Source organism: Zingiber officinale, chromosome 11A (genome assembly GCF_018446385.1).
Source record: "Zingiber officinale cultivar Zhangliang chromosome 11A, Zo_v1.1, whole genome shotgun sequence".
Classification (NCBI taxonomy): Eukaryota; Viridiplantae; Streptophyta; class Magnoliopsida; order Zingiberales; family Zingiberaceae; genus Zingiber; species Zingiber officinale.
The window spans coordinates 81,316,601-81,331,858 of NC_056006.1; the positions used below are offsets into that span (position 1 = coordinate 81,316,601).

Genomic DNA, 15,258 nt, shown 5'->3' on the forward strand with positions numbered 1-15,258 from the left:
TCTCTCAAATTATAAGTTAAACTTATTTGTTTTCAAAACTTTCCATTTTTAGATTTTCAAAAATAGTTTTGGCCTTAGACTAGTTTTGAATCCTTAGAAAGCATGTACCCATAGGACTAGTTTTTGAGCATCTCACCAACACCTTAGGTTTACCTTGCTTGTGTTTGACAAACATAGAAAGGGGTGAGATGCATAGGCCAACTGTCTGGACTTAAGATGCTTATTTCAGTGCATCAGCATAAGTCTGGACATTAAATACAAATCAGATATTAATCAAGTTAAGATTGACCTTAACTTGACTAACCAAGTGAAAGCTGCTATCTTTTGATAAGTCAGTCAGTAACTAACTGGTTAGACATTTGATTTAATGTCAGGTCCAGGGGGAGGAATCAATTAAATTTTTTTTTCAGTTTTTCAAAACATTTTTTTAAACCTATTTTTGAAAACTAAGTTATTGAATTTCAAAATTAGATTTAACGTAGTTTTGAAAAATGAATTTAAAAATCTAGTTCTGAGAACTTGACTTTACTTAATTCTACAAAAAATTAATAAACTAAGTTTTTTTTAAAGTTTTTAATCTTTTACAAACTTAGTGTTGAAAATTAAACTTCAATCAATCTTGAAATATATTTTAAAACTTAGTTTTGAAATTTTGCTTATGTTTAAAAAGAGTTGAAACCTGTTTTAAAAAATTGTTTTTCTTGAAATTTAGAACTTATTCTTAAAACTTAACCTTAGAAGCTATACTTGAAAAATTAGCTATTTTTTCACAAAACTTAGCCTTTAAATCTGGATTTTTTTATATACACCTATTTTTGAACACTAGCTTTAAAAAATCAAGTCTTTTATGTACGTAAGTCTTGAAAGTTGAATCCTTTACCAACTCAGTTTTAGAAAAACATTTTTACCTAGTTTTGAAAAATAGATCTTTTAAACTTGTCTCAAAACTTAGCTCTTTTACAAAAAGATAAATTATTAAGTTTAACTCCCCCAGATTAACTTGACATGATTACTTACTTTGTCTGTAGTCTATATTTTTTTTACTTTAAACATGCTTATTTTTGATGAATGCCAAAGGGGGAGGGTTAGGTGGGTTAAGTTAGCCGAACCAATTGAACATACAAACTAACTTAAAAAAACCTCCACATAATGATGTTAGCTTGCAAATGTCTTCACTAACTTAATCAGGTTGTCATTCCATCAAAAAGGGGGAGGTTGTTGGTGCGGTTAGCACTAACGATTTAACCCAGGTTTTGATGAATGACAAATAGGTTAAGTTAGGTTTATTGTTGATCTAACACTCTGATCGAGTGTCGGGATAAGTCCGGGAATCGTCGACGGGCTGGCCGGCGGATGGGATGTATACCACGAATCCGACTAGGTCGAGGTCGTAGCCGGCATGAAGTGCACAGCCAGTGTGTGGCCGGCGCTTAACGGCTGAAGCCACGGATCAGGTCAGGGACGGATAGTGGTCGATTCAGAGTCCAGCCACGGCAGACGCTGGGCTCCGACGGGTAAGTGAGGTAAGTCACCCGGAGGGAGTGCGGAGAGACGCCGTGAAGGAACATTAGGCGTCGATCCGCTAGATCCATTCGATATCTAAGTTGAGATCGTGACTAGATTCGGTCTCGGAAAGACGGAATCTAAGTCATACTCTTTTCTTGTTAAATCATATTACTTTAGTTGTGCTAACAACTGCTGCTTTATATATATTTGCCTCGGACTAACTTTGTTTTCGGAAAGGAAGTTGAAATAAAATGAGTCCGAGATCCGGCCGATCGAGAGATCGGGCCGGTGAATTTTATTCAGCCGAGTCGTCCATCACGTGGAGTTCGCTGATTAGACGCCACGTCTACACGCTAGCCTGGATCCAGGCGCCGAGGCGGCATATAAAGAAGCCCTGGCGTACCGAATAAATCGCGGTTGAGACTTGTTCACTATGCCTCGCTAACAAAGCTCTGACAAAGTGCTCATTCTTCTTTGGTTAATTTCCTTGTCGGTATCACTTTGTTTCATTAGCATTTCTTGTACTCTTTTTGTAATCATATTCGAATTGCTAGTGATTGCCCAACGAAAGTGGTCAAGGACCACAGGCCTTCGAGTAGGAGTCGTTACAGACTCCGAACGAAGTAAAATCAATTGTGTTCATTTACTTTTCCGCTGCGTACTTTTACACTCGAATTTTCGAATCGATATTCACCCCCCCCTCTATCGAACGATCACGGTCCTACAGTAACTGTGTGGTAGCTCAGATCAACGACAACGTTAATAGTTGATTAATGACCATTACTTGCCGAGCAGTGAAACAACCGTTTCACTCATTATCACTCGACCGTTTTGATTCTACATTAATCTAGACATTAATGCATCAGTTTCACAGCAGCAAAAGGTTTACGTGGTAAAATGTTGGTTGTTCCACTTGGGCAAATTTTGCCCTGACCGATTCGACATTCGATGCGCGCAGGTCGTGCCCACACACGAGTCAACATGGTTCAATGCAATCCGGGCCCTGGATTTGCACCCACACGTGAGAGAGAGTCTCTCCCCATACATTTGTTCACATCCTCAATGCATGTGAATCAATATAAACCAACCAACATTCACTACAAAAAATATAATTTTCTGGGAGGGACGAATTTATAAAAAAAATTTCGTTGCAAAATTGTTTGAGATGAATTCTGCGACGAAAATATTTTTGTCCCAAACTTCTTGTTGCCAACTTTTGGAACAAATATTTTTTTTGTTGTAAATTTGGCAATAAATTTGGGGACGAAATTGGCGACGAATAATATGCAATGAAACTCCCAATGTGGGACTAAAGTCTCATTCACAATGGAGCTTCTACCCTCTTCTACCTCTTCTCCATTCATATATATTCAACATATTGTTCATGAACCATTCACAATCCTTGTTCATTGTGGCAAAAAGGCGAATACGCTCACCCCCAGCGCCTCCGCCAACCCGTCCCATGGTCAACACGTTGGAGGTAAATCACGGGCGACTACTAGCTTTTGAAATAGTGACTAACACATAAGGGAAGTATTTACCTCTGTTTTGCCGAGATTCGTGTTGGTGCATATCCCTAGGTCAAGGTTGACCTAGTTGACTAAGCTTGAGTTGGCTCAAGCTTGAGTCTCTAAATTTGAGTTTCGATGTTTGACAATACAGATAATACGTGGAGATTACAGGTGTAATCATCCGATTGGGGAGATTGCTGGAGCAATTCCCCTCTGGTTAGGGTTTGACCTGTCTGAGTTTGAAGAAGAGTCAAGTAGGTCAAGATTGACTGGATACTTAACTGGGAAGTCCTAGTGAGTGAAGCTAGGCAGAAAGAAAAATTTTGGTGAGTGAAGCCAGGTGAAAGACCTAGTGAGTGAAGTTAGACAGTTGGAAAATCTTGGTGAGTGAAACCAGGTGAAAATTATAGTGGTTGAAGCTAGGTGAAAGTCCTGGTGAGTGAAGCCAGGCAGATAGGAAGTCCTAGTGAGTGAAGCTAGGCAGATTGAAAGACCTGGTGAGTGAAGCCAGACATGTGGAAATCTAGGTGGGTCAAGGTTGACTGGATACCTGGTGTTTGGAAGTCCAAGTAGGTTAAAGAATTGACCGGATACTTGACAAGAGGAAATCTAGATGGGTCAAGGATGACGAGGCATCTGGTGGAAGTAAGTTCAAGTGGGTCATAGAGGACCGAACACTTGGCATGAGATGGTAAGTCCAAATGGGTCAAGGTTGACCGGACACTTGGCGCAAGGAGAAAATGTCTAGATGAGTCAAAAGTTGATCGAAATCTTAGTGGTCGTAAGTCCAATAGGGAGTTGGCATAGAACTAGGAAGTTCAGACGTAGTAAAGTTCCGAAGGCCATAACTTTTGACTCGAATATAGGAATGAGGTGATCTCAGATGCGAAACGAAGATAATTTCAAGATCTACACAGTTTTCTAGGTTTTAATCGATTGGCCAATCTATTGGGGGGTTCAATCGATTGGTTGACGCGATTTCGCGCAGAAAACGTCTGGATCGATTGGGTAATCGATCAAAACTTCCCCAATCGATTGGTCAATTGATTGGGAGAGTTTTGAGTGAACAATGAACTTCTAAATTGATCCGTTGATCGATTGAAACCTCCAATCAATCAGGCAATCGATTGGGAGGCTGGAAAATCACGTGATAGCTCTGGAAATCGCGCGAGACACGTTGAATCGATTGGGCAATCGATTCAAGTGTTTTCCAAGAGTACAGAGGCACTCTGGATCCATCAATCAATCGATCCAAAGCCTCCCCAATCGATTGGGAGCAATCCAATCGATTGAGATTCGACCGTTGGCGCGGATAAAGCTGTTGACGAGCATTTTTCTGCGAAGTTCTTCATCTCTTCTCCACGGGCGTTCATAGCAGCTCTCCACAGCGATCCTTTCTTCCTCACCGCCAGTTCTTGAAGGTTCTTGGAGGCACATCCAAGTCAAGAGGCGAGTTGCAACAAGACGAAGAAGAAGCTAGGGTTTCATTGTAATCTTGTAAGATTTACTTGTATTTTGCATCTTTCTTTCTTATTGTTGTATTGTGAGCTTGTAAGACTTCTCCATCTACGGCAGTTACCGTAAAGAAGTGTTTTTATAGTGGAGGGTACGTGGGTGTGTGGATCCTTGGACTAGTCACCACTTCTTGAGGTGGATACCAAGTAAATCCCTAGAGTTAGCGTTGTTGTGTTGGTTCTTGTATTTTTCGCTGCACATCTTCACAAGAAGAAACAAAGCAACGACGAGCACGAGATCGCGAATAGCTATTCACCCCCCCTCATCTAGCTACATTTCGGTCCCAACAATTCGAACCCCAGACCTCATTGTGGCAACACCTCATGTGCTAGCCACTAGACCCATCCGAGAGGACTTCATAATCCTTGTTCATGAACATTAATGAGTTGCGCACACATGTGTTCAAACTTGTTCATTTAGTTTAACGAGTTCTTCAAGCATGTTCATTTAATTGACTTTATATGCATTATACAAAAATAAACAAGCTCTTATCAAGCTAAAGACCAAGTTTGATCATCAACATTAGATTCATTTACAACCTATGTAGGAGAATGTGGTTTTGAGTTTTGACCATGAATTTGAATTCTTCATAATAGCTCCTTGGATTCTTCAATTTTGTTGAAAACCAGGAATATTGTTTCATGCTCAAGTAAATTAGGATTGAATTCTATCAGTTTTGCTAGGACTAATACTGATCTGAGCATGCTAATATACAATAAGTAAATAAGCCTATAAGTAAATTTTGTAATTTGGTGGAAATACTATCCCTAGTCAACTAAATATAGTAGTTTTCTCTAAGAAATAGTTTACGAAAACTTCATAATTGTGTCAAAATCATAACATGTCATACTTCTTTTTCCAAATTCTGATTGTGTGAAGTTTGGAGACTGATAAAACTATTTAGTTGCTTCCATCCGTCTTGTAATTTATAGGTTAAAAATCACTGATTTTTGGTTGTTTGAGATGTTGAGCTTGTATTAAATTTCAGTATCGCATACATTTTTTTCATTTGCTCACTTCCACATTGGTGAACTTTTACAGACATTAGCGAGATATCAATTGCTTGTTATCGTGATTGTGTTCAACAATGGCGGTGTCCTGCCCCTACTTCCTTTGTTCCAGATTCAACATATCATACCCTTGCTGTAACTTTCGGTGGGAAAGGTTATAAAGTTGGAACAGCTGAAGAACTCAAAACCGCCCTTTCTGAATCTTTCTCTGCCTGAAAACCAGCCGTTATCATTGTCATTGTCGATCCATTTACTGGTTCTGAAAGTGGGAGATTGCAGCATAAAAACTGAAGTGGATGATGAGAGATTGCAGCATGTCAATTCTCAGCGAAGTGCACATTTTATGTTATAATATTAATCTTTATGAATGGCAACTAGTAATTTGGTTCCATCCAATGTATCTTTACCAACCCACGGATGCATTTAATTGTCCTAAAATTGGCTCCAATGTGACCAATTATGAGTGAGAAAGTAAAAGAAATTAGTTTTATTTACTTATTCATTGTAAATAACACAATTACTTTTCTGAATCCAAATAAACTATTATTTTTAAAATTAAAAAAAAAATATAAAGCTCCAGTTCAAAGACTTAAGAGCCAACATCTTTATTCAAAGCATTTAAGAGAATGGGAAAAAGTTGTTTTAAAAGAAGTTAACGATTTGCTCCCACCATGTGCACTGAACAATAGTTATTTATTTCTTTGTTTTTTCTTAAAAAAAAAAACATCAACAAAAGCGGCAGGCGAGAGATTTCAGCTTCGATACTAAATTATGCGTTGCTTAGTCGCATCCCATGTGCCCCTCTTATTTACTTTCGCTACATATTAGTAAAGTAGTCTCCATGAATGCCTAATTGATTAGAATGTAATAAATGTTTTTTATAATACAGTAAAAAGATTAATTTTCGATGGATATATATTTTCAAGAAAAAAAATCTCCTTTCATTCTCTAACTACATCAATTATATGTTGATATAGTAATTTATCTTTCTTTATATGAGCTAAGAACATACTGTGAAAAATATTTAGACGGACGTAATCATTGTTTTACTCTAATATACTATTAGAGTAAAAATTGAAATCCTCATCGTAGTGGTCGTTTCAAAATGGCTCTAAACTTTATGAAAGAGAATAAATGGGTATTTACCGTAACAATGATAATTTATTTTTCATCCATTTAAAATTGATTACAACCACTAATATAGACCTTTGCTGTATACTATAAATGAGTGAAAAGAATAAGATAGTTTGATCTTTAATTATGATATATTTGTAAGATTTTTTATTTTAAAATGAAAAATATAATCAAAAGATACTGAACTTCTGAATTAATCGTCATGTATATTTATCGATTTATCCCGATAATCAATAAAAAATTTTTACGAGACCAGATTGATTAATCTTGACATTATGATTATTATTAGTTTTGTTACTGAATACTATAAAGATGATTGACAGAATGAACGCACTAATTCCTTTTAATTAATTGGGCCAAGCCGCCGGGCATTGTCCCGTTTCCTATTTGCCATAGTAAAAATGCCACCAAATCTTAATAGATTAGATTCTGTAGTATAAAATAATAAGTAGAAGTGACAAATTCTTTTATTTTTTATGGAATTACAATTGAAGGGGATCACAAGTGACGACGTGAGAGAAAGTAAATTGCTACTGGAAAAAGGACAGCTTTCGATCATCCATGCCTACTAGCCTACGAGCTTTGGCTTTCTACGCCGTGGGGTTGTTCAAACCATAGCAATTTGCCTTCCTCCTCTGTAAGTGGAGATCAGACGAGCTCAGGAGGAGGAGGAGTTCTTCGATGATGGGGACCCAGGCCAAGTTCTTCAGGAGCTTCAGCAGAGTTGAGCTCCAGACTCTGAGTTTTGTCATCTTCACAGGATTCTTCCTCGTCTCTGTTACCCTCCTTGTGTTGTCTGCAGGCCATTTTGTTCCTTTTCCTTCATGTGAGTTGCTCTTCTTCCCCCAGAACGTTTTCTTGTGTTTTGTTGTCGGAGCTGGTTATAATTTGAATCTTTCTTCCTCTTCTTCATTTTTTTGCAGTGGGTTCCTGGCTGTCGCCACGTGCATCTCTTCTTACTAGGGCGGGAGAAAATGGTAATTCCTTGACTCGATGATAAATTTTCTATGAAATCTATAATGCGAGGGAGGAAATTGTTGCATGGTAAATCAGAGCAACCATGAATCTAGTGTCGTTGAAATTCTTGTGTCGATTTGGAATGCTTAATTTTGGTTGGTTTCAGATACAAACAACCAAAATGTGGATCTCCGGAGCAAGCCCTTGTGTGATACTTCGGACAGAAGAGCAGACATATGCGACATGGAGGGTGATATCAGGATCCAAGCAAGCTCCTCCTCCATCTTCTACGTCACTTCCTCAATTCGGAACAGTGCCACAGAACTTCAGGGGACCTGGAAAATAAAACCTCATCCTCGGAAAGGGGATCGCCCTGCCATGTCCGGTGTCACTGAAATGTCAGTAGGCTATTTGAGTACCAAACAAGAAGCTCCAAAATGTGACATCAACAGCACGGTTCCGGCAATCATCTTTGCAACCGGTGGCTACATGGGCAACTTCTTCCATGAAGTCTCAGATTCAATTATTCCCATCTACATCTCATCGCATAAGTTCGACGGAGAAGTTCAGTTCCTGATAAGTGAAATGCTGCCTTGGTGGATGACAAAGTACGAACTCTTACTGAAGAAGCTAACTCATCATGAAATTATCAACTTCAACAAGGATGCGATGGTTCGGTGTTATCCTCGTGTCATAGTGGGCATTACATTTCACAAGGACATGGGCATTGATCCTGCAAGATCCGGCGGTGTGACGATGTTCGACTTCGGACGGTTCATAAGGAGCACTTACTCATTGGAGAGGGAAACTGCAACTAAGCTGCAAGGAGCCAACCCTGAGAAGCGACCTAGACTTCTGATCATCGCAAGAAGCAGGACGAGAAGATTCACTAATGTTGATGAAATTGCGCGAATGGTAGGATGGCAGGGCTTCGAACCTGTCGTAGCAGAGATGAAGAAAAATCAAAGTTTGGCTGAATTTGCTCGCCTAGTGAACTCCTGCGATGCCATTCTAGGAGTGCATGGTGCAGGACTTACTAATCTCATATTCCTCCCGACCAATGCAGTAGTGATCCAAGTTGTTCCATTGGGAGGAATGGATAACTTCTGCTATGCTGACTACGGAGTGCCTACTTTAGAGATGAAGATGAAGTACTTGCAATATGGCATAGGTGTCATGGAGAGCTCACTGGTCGACCGCTATGGTATTACAGATCCTGTAGTCATAAATCCAAAATCTGTTCAGGCTCAGAAGGAAGGCTGGAGGAATTGGACTTTAATATACTTCTTCAACCAAGATGTGAAGCTTGATGTGGCCAGATTCAGCAGTTTTCTCACACATGCCCGCGAGCTCCTTCGTGAATAGACAAGATCTAGATTAGTTCGGAGTTTAGCATCTATATTGTCCAGACAATTTGAACTTGCAGATGTACAAAAGGAACTGCATGTATTTGTACTATTGATTAATCCTTTGTAGTTTGTCAAAGGTGGGCTAAAGCAAAATATAATGTTGTCATGTGAACTGTCTTTCGGTGAATTCATTAGTTTCAATTCAGCTACCGCACGGCACGGGTCTTCCTCCTGTCCTTAATGACACCCATTATTTCTCTGTTTTGATCGAGCATCTACACATATACGGCCTCGAATACCAGGACCATCTCTGGTTTTCTTCCTGCCCCACGCAATAATATAGCTTGTTATTCAGTCTACGAAGTGAGGGTCATGATCTTGCAACTCACCCTACAAGAGTTGCTCTACTGAGCAAAAGGCTCTACAGCCTGCTCCTGTGTAAACATCCAATTAATGCTCTGAAAGTCACGGAAAACAACAAATCTTTCACGTCCTAAGGAGTTGGTGGTATCGACGAGAGCCATTTAAAATGCCATTGCGCAAGAAGTTAATGAACATAGTCTGATCACGGAGATGGAGATGCAATAATTCAATTCACAACAGAACATGAGGCATCACGTTTGCCTTGACTAGATCCATGAACAAAGGAACAATTAGGTTGTTTCTGCAATAGAAGATTGAACCACTTGTTCCCACGCTTGTTGCATTCACCGTAGTTTTGCACCACTGGAAGGGTGCGGTGTCAAATCTATTATCAATTTAATAAGCATTTGTCACAATATTTATATATACATTAAATTTATTAGCAATCAAGTTTCTCTTGATTATTTCCTTTCTGCGAAAAGTCAGTAATGAAGGCTTCGGTTATGAATTATAGATGTAACATTATTGAATATATCATAATTTAAATTCAGCTTGCCCCTAATTGAAAGTGAATTATGATGGAGAAATCAACTTTTGAATGTGACTGAATTATATTAGCAGATTAATTAGGAAGAAGATCATCTACTTAATATTAACAACTATAAACAAATTAAAGTCCTCGTGAAAACTGGAAGCGATGAGCTAAGATTTCAAAATGGCAGCAATTGCTTGTGGAAAAACAGGACATGTGGTAGATCCAAATCTGCACCTACCACTATACAGTCACCCTTATGGAACTTTAAATATTCTATATTTTTTTCTTTCTGCAGAAACAAAGTTTATTCTGCCACGCAACCACAGGGTGGAAGAAATGATCAATAACACATGATTTGAGTACTTAAATTCTTCAACTAATGATATTTAATCTCTCAACTCCATTAATATTACGCCATTAATTCCAGTGCACAAGAAAATTGAGATTTCTAGAGGACGTAAGTCTGAAACTGCTTTGCAACTTGCTGACGAGAGTAATACTGGCAGATGGTGAATCACGATTCTTCAATTATTGGAGGGTGATGGTGTTTTTTAAATTGCAGATGATACTGATGTGATGAAGCATGACGTCTTGTTGGGAAATTACTGTTCGGTTGCGTTTAAACAATCCTAGGATTCTTTTACTTGGCAGCTTTTTTTTTTTCTGCCAGTCCTATTGAGATGTTAAGTATAATGACAAAACATGAAAGTGGGAATTCAGAATGAGCTTTATTGAAAGAAAGAAAGAACAGTTTAGAAATGAAATATTCAGCAAACTTCGAGGTCAATTTTTTTTTTAATGTGGATGTATTTAGAAGAGTTATCTCAATGCTTGAAACGAGGACCACTGGACCTTATCCTCTTTTTCGAATTAAAGAAAGAAAGAACAGTATAAAAATGAAACATTAAGCAAACTTCGAGGTCAATTTTTTTTTAATGTGGATGTATTTAGAGGAGTTATCTCAATGCTTGAAACGAGGACCACTCACTGTACCTTCTCTTCTTTTCGAGCCATTCCCAGTAAATTTACTTAGGACGGTAAATCAGTCGAATCTAATTAAGTCAAATTTTGATGTGTTGAGATTTATTTAATAAGATAATCGATTTGAATAATTAAGATTATAAAATGATTGTTAAATCTTAACTTAGTTTTTTTTTTAATGAGCTTATTTGAATTTTGCTTGAGTTTGATTTATTTAGATATTATCGAGCTCTCAATTTAAGTTTGGCTTGAGCTTGATTCAAGCTTGGCTTGAGCTTGGTTCGAACTTGGCTTGAGCTTAGTTCGAACTTAATTTGTTTAGATGTTATCGAACTCTTAATTCAAGTTTATTTGATTGTTTAAAAACTTTAGTTGTTTTATTGGTTATTGAATTTTTTAATTTAAACTTATTTATTTTATTTTATTTTATTATTTATTTAGCATATTGAAAAGAGTTTTATTAATAAATATAGTTTGTGAATATTATTTATGAACATTATTCACGAAGGTTGTTCATGAATATTATTCACGAATAATATTAACGAGTTGAACACATATGTGTTCAAACTTATTTATTTAATTTAACGAGCTATTCAACCATATTTATTTAATTAATCTTATGTATATTAAATAAATATAAATAAATTCTTACTAAATCTAACATCAAACTTATTCATAAACACTTAATTCATTTACCGTCCTAAATTTACTTAATATAACGGGGACAAAACATGATCACCACAACAGGCATGCAGAGTTGTATCCTTTTTCATGGTATCTGTAAATTCATTAAAAAAAAAAAACAGCTGATGTAGAAAAGAACTATGTTTACTTTTCACTTTGATGGGTAAATTAAGTTTACATCGGATTGATGAGGGTAGGTGGAGTCGTAATTCCTGAAACAGACTAGTCAAGCTCTATCCTGGTTTAATTGTACAGAAAAAACTACAAAATTATGTCCTCTTCCCATTATCACCGATTCTGGAATAACATTATTCTTCTTAGAGTTTTCTTATGAAAACGAAAGGAACGAGGAAAAGAAGTCCCGAGAGAGATGATTTATATTTATGGACATAGGAGCTCTTCCATTTGTCTTCTTCCAAAGCAAGAAGATAGCAGATGAGAGAGAAGGGAGAGCACCGATCGATCGAGCCTTCAGCCTCTTGTTGAAGGAAGAAGGACGAGGTTGGTCCTTTCACTCCCAATATCTTCTCCCTTGGGGCAACGCATCGGCCTCGTGTCTCTTCATCTGCAACCTGCAGCGTTATGGGGTTTGAGAAGTCCGTAGTCAGGAACTTGAGCAGGATCGAAGCAAGGAGGCTTGGCTTGGCCTTGCTTGTGGGCTGCTGCTTAGTGATCCTGATCTACCTCGTCTCCATGTCGGAAACCTCCGGTGAGCTTCTGATTCCAGCCTTGTTTTCGTCTCTCTTTGTTTAATTAGTGCCTTGCAATTCTCTTGTTTTGCGCTTTTGCAGTTGATGAGCAGGCAACTTTAACCTTCAAGATTGGCACTGATCAAGAGGCAGAAGGCGAGATTAGGCAAGTAAAGCCAGGTAAAAGCTAATTCCGAGCTAGCTTGTGTAGAATTTGCAACAATGCAAGAATCATACGTATGCAACTGCATAGCTTCTCTTCTCCAGTGGCCAAAGAACTACAGCCTGTGTTATCTTTGGTTTCATTCATTGAGTTCTGTTACTTTCCAGAAAAAGAAAAGAAAGCAGAGGAGCAGCTTTCCCTTATGAGTTTGGACGACAATAACAGAGAACCGAAGAAACCAGGTAACTGAACTTTGTATTCGATTAAAAGTTGCCAAAATTGAGCAAATCTTGTAACACTACGTGACGAATTTTATGCTGATTGAAGGTGACAAGAGTCTCCTTCCGAAGAAAGAAACGACCCAAGTGATTGAGATGCCGAAGCCGCAATTAACGGACTCAATCTGCGACTTCTCCAACTTCAGAACGGAGTTTTGCGACCTGAAGGGCGATGTCAGAATCCACGGCAAGAAGAAGGCCGCCACCGCCGGCGTGGTGCTCGTGTCGGCCCACCGAAAAGCCGAGGAGTACATGGTCGTCCCCTACGTCCGCAAACACATGGGCAACGTAGAGAAGGTCGCGGTTCGAACCGCTACGGCGGCGCCCGCGTGCACCGTCAACAGCGCCGTCCCCGCCATCGTCTTCGCCCTCGGCGGCTTCACCGGCAACTACTACCACGATTTCACTGACGTGCTCCTTCCCCTGTTCCTGACCGCGCACGAGTTCCACGGCGAGGTCCAGTTCCTGATCACCAACATCCAGTCGTGGTGGCTCAGCAAGTATCAACCCATCTTCGAGCTGCTCACTCGGTACGAATTCGTCGACCTCGACAAGAGCGACGACGTGCACTGCCGGCCGCACGCCCTGGTCGACCTACGCTTCCACAATGACCTCACCATCGACCCCGCCCGCGCGCCCAACGGCATCTCCATGCTCGATTTCACCAAATTCCTGCGCGAGGCGTACGCGCTCCCGCGGGATCGCGCCGTCAGCCTTCGGGCGCACCCGGAGCTGCGGGCGCGGCTCCTGTTGGTGGCGCGGAACGGCACGCGGCGGTTCACCAACGTGCCGGAGATCGTGCGGGCGGCGGAGGCGGTGGGCTTCGAGGTGGTGCTCGCCGACGCGGACTTCGGGAACGTGGCCGGGTTCGCGGAGGTGGTGAACTCGTGCGACGTGATCATGGGCGTGCACGGCGCAGGGCTCACCAACTTGGTGTTCCTGCCGACGAACGCGGTGGCGATACAGATCGCGCCGTGCTGCGACTTGGAGGGGGTGGCGGAGCACACGTACGGGCCGCCGGCGAGGGATTCGGGGCTGCTCTACTTGCAGTACGGCGTCAGCGTGGACGAGAGCACGCTGTTGGAGTCGTATCCGAGAGATCACCCGGTGTTCACGGACCCGCAGTCGATCCACCGTCAAGGCTGGTTCAAAATGGGGAAGATCTACCTACACCAGCAGAACGTGAAGCTCGACGTCGACAGGTTCAGGCCGGTCTTGATCAAAGCCATCGATCATCTCCGTCAATAGAAACACATTCACACAAAGAAATCCAAGGAATTCCGCAAGAAATTTAACTCTGTTAGCAAGATTTTTGGTTTGGTTCTTAATTTCTTTTATCATCCTAAACTGTATTTAGCTTCTGTAATTATGCAAATTCGTCACTAGATCTTCAAAATCCAAGAACCAATTGCGAGCTGGCTGGCTGAATTATTAGTCTAAGAGGCTAAAAGCTTCATAGCTTCCCATTTAGAATCTCTTCAAAAGTATTGCCAGTTGGAAAATCACTTAGCAAGTGCATGCGTTGGCACTGATACTCGGCACAAATTTATTTATTTATTTATATTTTCATTTCCTTTTGCGTCTTCTCTTTTGGTAAAGTTTGCCGAAAGTTTCTCACAAGTTTCTCTTTTGTGAGAGACCTACACATTGTGGCGCACTACAGCTAATCATTGGCGGACGAGCAGATTAATGGTTCCTCTATTGGATTGTAATTAGTTAATTTTATTTTTTAAGATAAAGGATTATGATATTAACCTGTATCATTGAAGTTGTTTAGCCAGTAAATCAAATTATTTTTCAAAGCAGTGCATTCTGATTTATATTAAAGAGAGGTGCTTAATTCGAGCATAGGGCACGCATTGTTTTATTTACGTTTTGGTTCAAAAAATAACTCAAAACTAAATTAAAATATTTCTGTTACAAATATATATAATAAATAAATTAGTAAAAGAAACACAAATAAAATGAAGGGGAGAATTTTTAACGCTTTTAGTTTTGTAGATTTTTTTTTTTTTTAAATACTAGAAGAATCCCACCTCAGCACTTTAGGTTGGATTAGATTCTTTCTTTTTCCTTGCAACATGATATTAAATTCAGACTTTTAATTAGGTGGGATTAGATTCTTTCTTTTCCTTGCAACATGATATTAAATTCAAACTTTTAATTACATAAAAAATGTTAAATATGATTCAATATTAAAAGAGCCTGACTCAATGCTTTGTATTTTAAATTAGATTATATTTTCTATTAAGCTTTAAAGCTAAAGTAAATTAATAAATAAGTTTTTTTGGCATCTGGAGCATTCTTTTATGAAGGCCCATCAGGAGTTTGAACTTGGAGTAAATCATTTGCTGCAAGTGAGTCCGTCTATTTATGACAGCACAATTTCTGGATGTTCACAGTCCAAAATCCAGGTGCTCTCTGTATTCACTTGTTGATTAAATTTAAATAGTTCAGAGAATATATAATCGAAATCAGTGGCGCCGCTAAGATTTTCAATACGAATATAATAAATTTTAAAAATCAATACAACACAAAATCAAATTATTCAACTTTAAAAACTATAAAATGCTTTTAAAAAAT

General features: G+C 39.2%; 2 protein-coding genes across 2 annotated transcripts; both read left to right on the forward strand.

Annotated features, from left to right (window-relative positions):
* Positions 1 to 7,168: 7,168 nt before the first annotated feature.
* LOC122032442 (alpha-1,3-arabinosyltransferase XAT2-like) lies at positions 7,169 to 9,148 on the forward strand. Its single transcript, XM_042591731.1, has 3 exons — positions 7,169 to 7,502; positions 7,600 to 7,653; positions 7,800 to 9,148. Exons 1-3 carry the CDS (start codon positions 7,358 to 7,360, stop codon positions 8,996 to 8,998), a joined length of 1,398 nt encoding a protein of 465 aa, XP_042447665.1. The 5' UTR covers positions 7,169 to 7,357; the 3' UTR covers positions 8,999 to 9,148.
* Positions 9,149 to 11,855: 2,707 nt separating this feature from the next.
* On the forward strand, positions 11,856 to 14,079 carry LOC122031890 (beta-1,2-xylosyltransferase XYXT1-like). The gene is made up of 4 exons (XM_042591099.1): positions 11,856 to 12,254; positions 12,337 to 12,414; positions 12,565 to 12,639; positions 12,725 to 14,079. The coding sequence occupies exons 1-4, from the start codon at positions 12,128 to 12,130 to the stop codon at positions 13,921 to 13,923; spliced, it is 1,479 nt and encodes a 492-aa protein (XP_042447033.1). The 5' UTR covers positions 11,856 to 12,127; the 3' UTR covers positions 13,924 to 14,079.
* Positions 14,080 to 15,258: the final 1,179 nt, after the last annotated feature.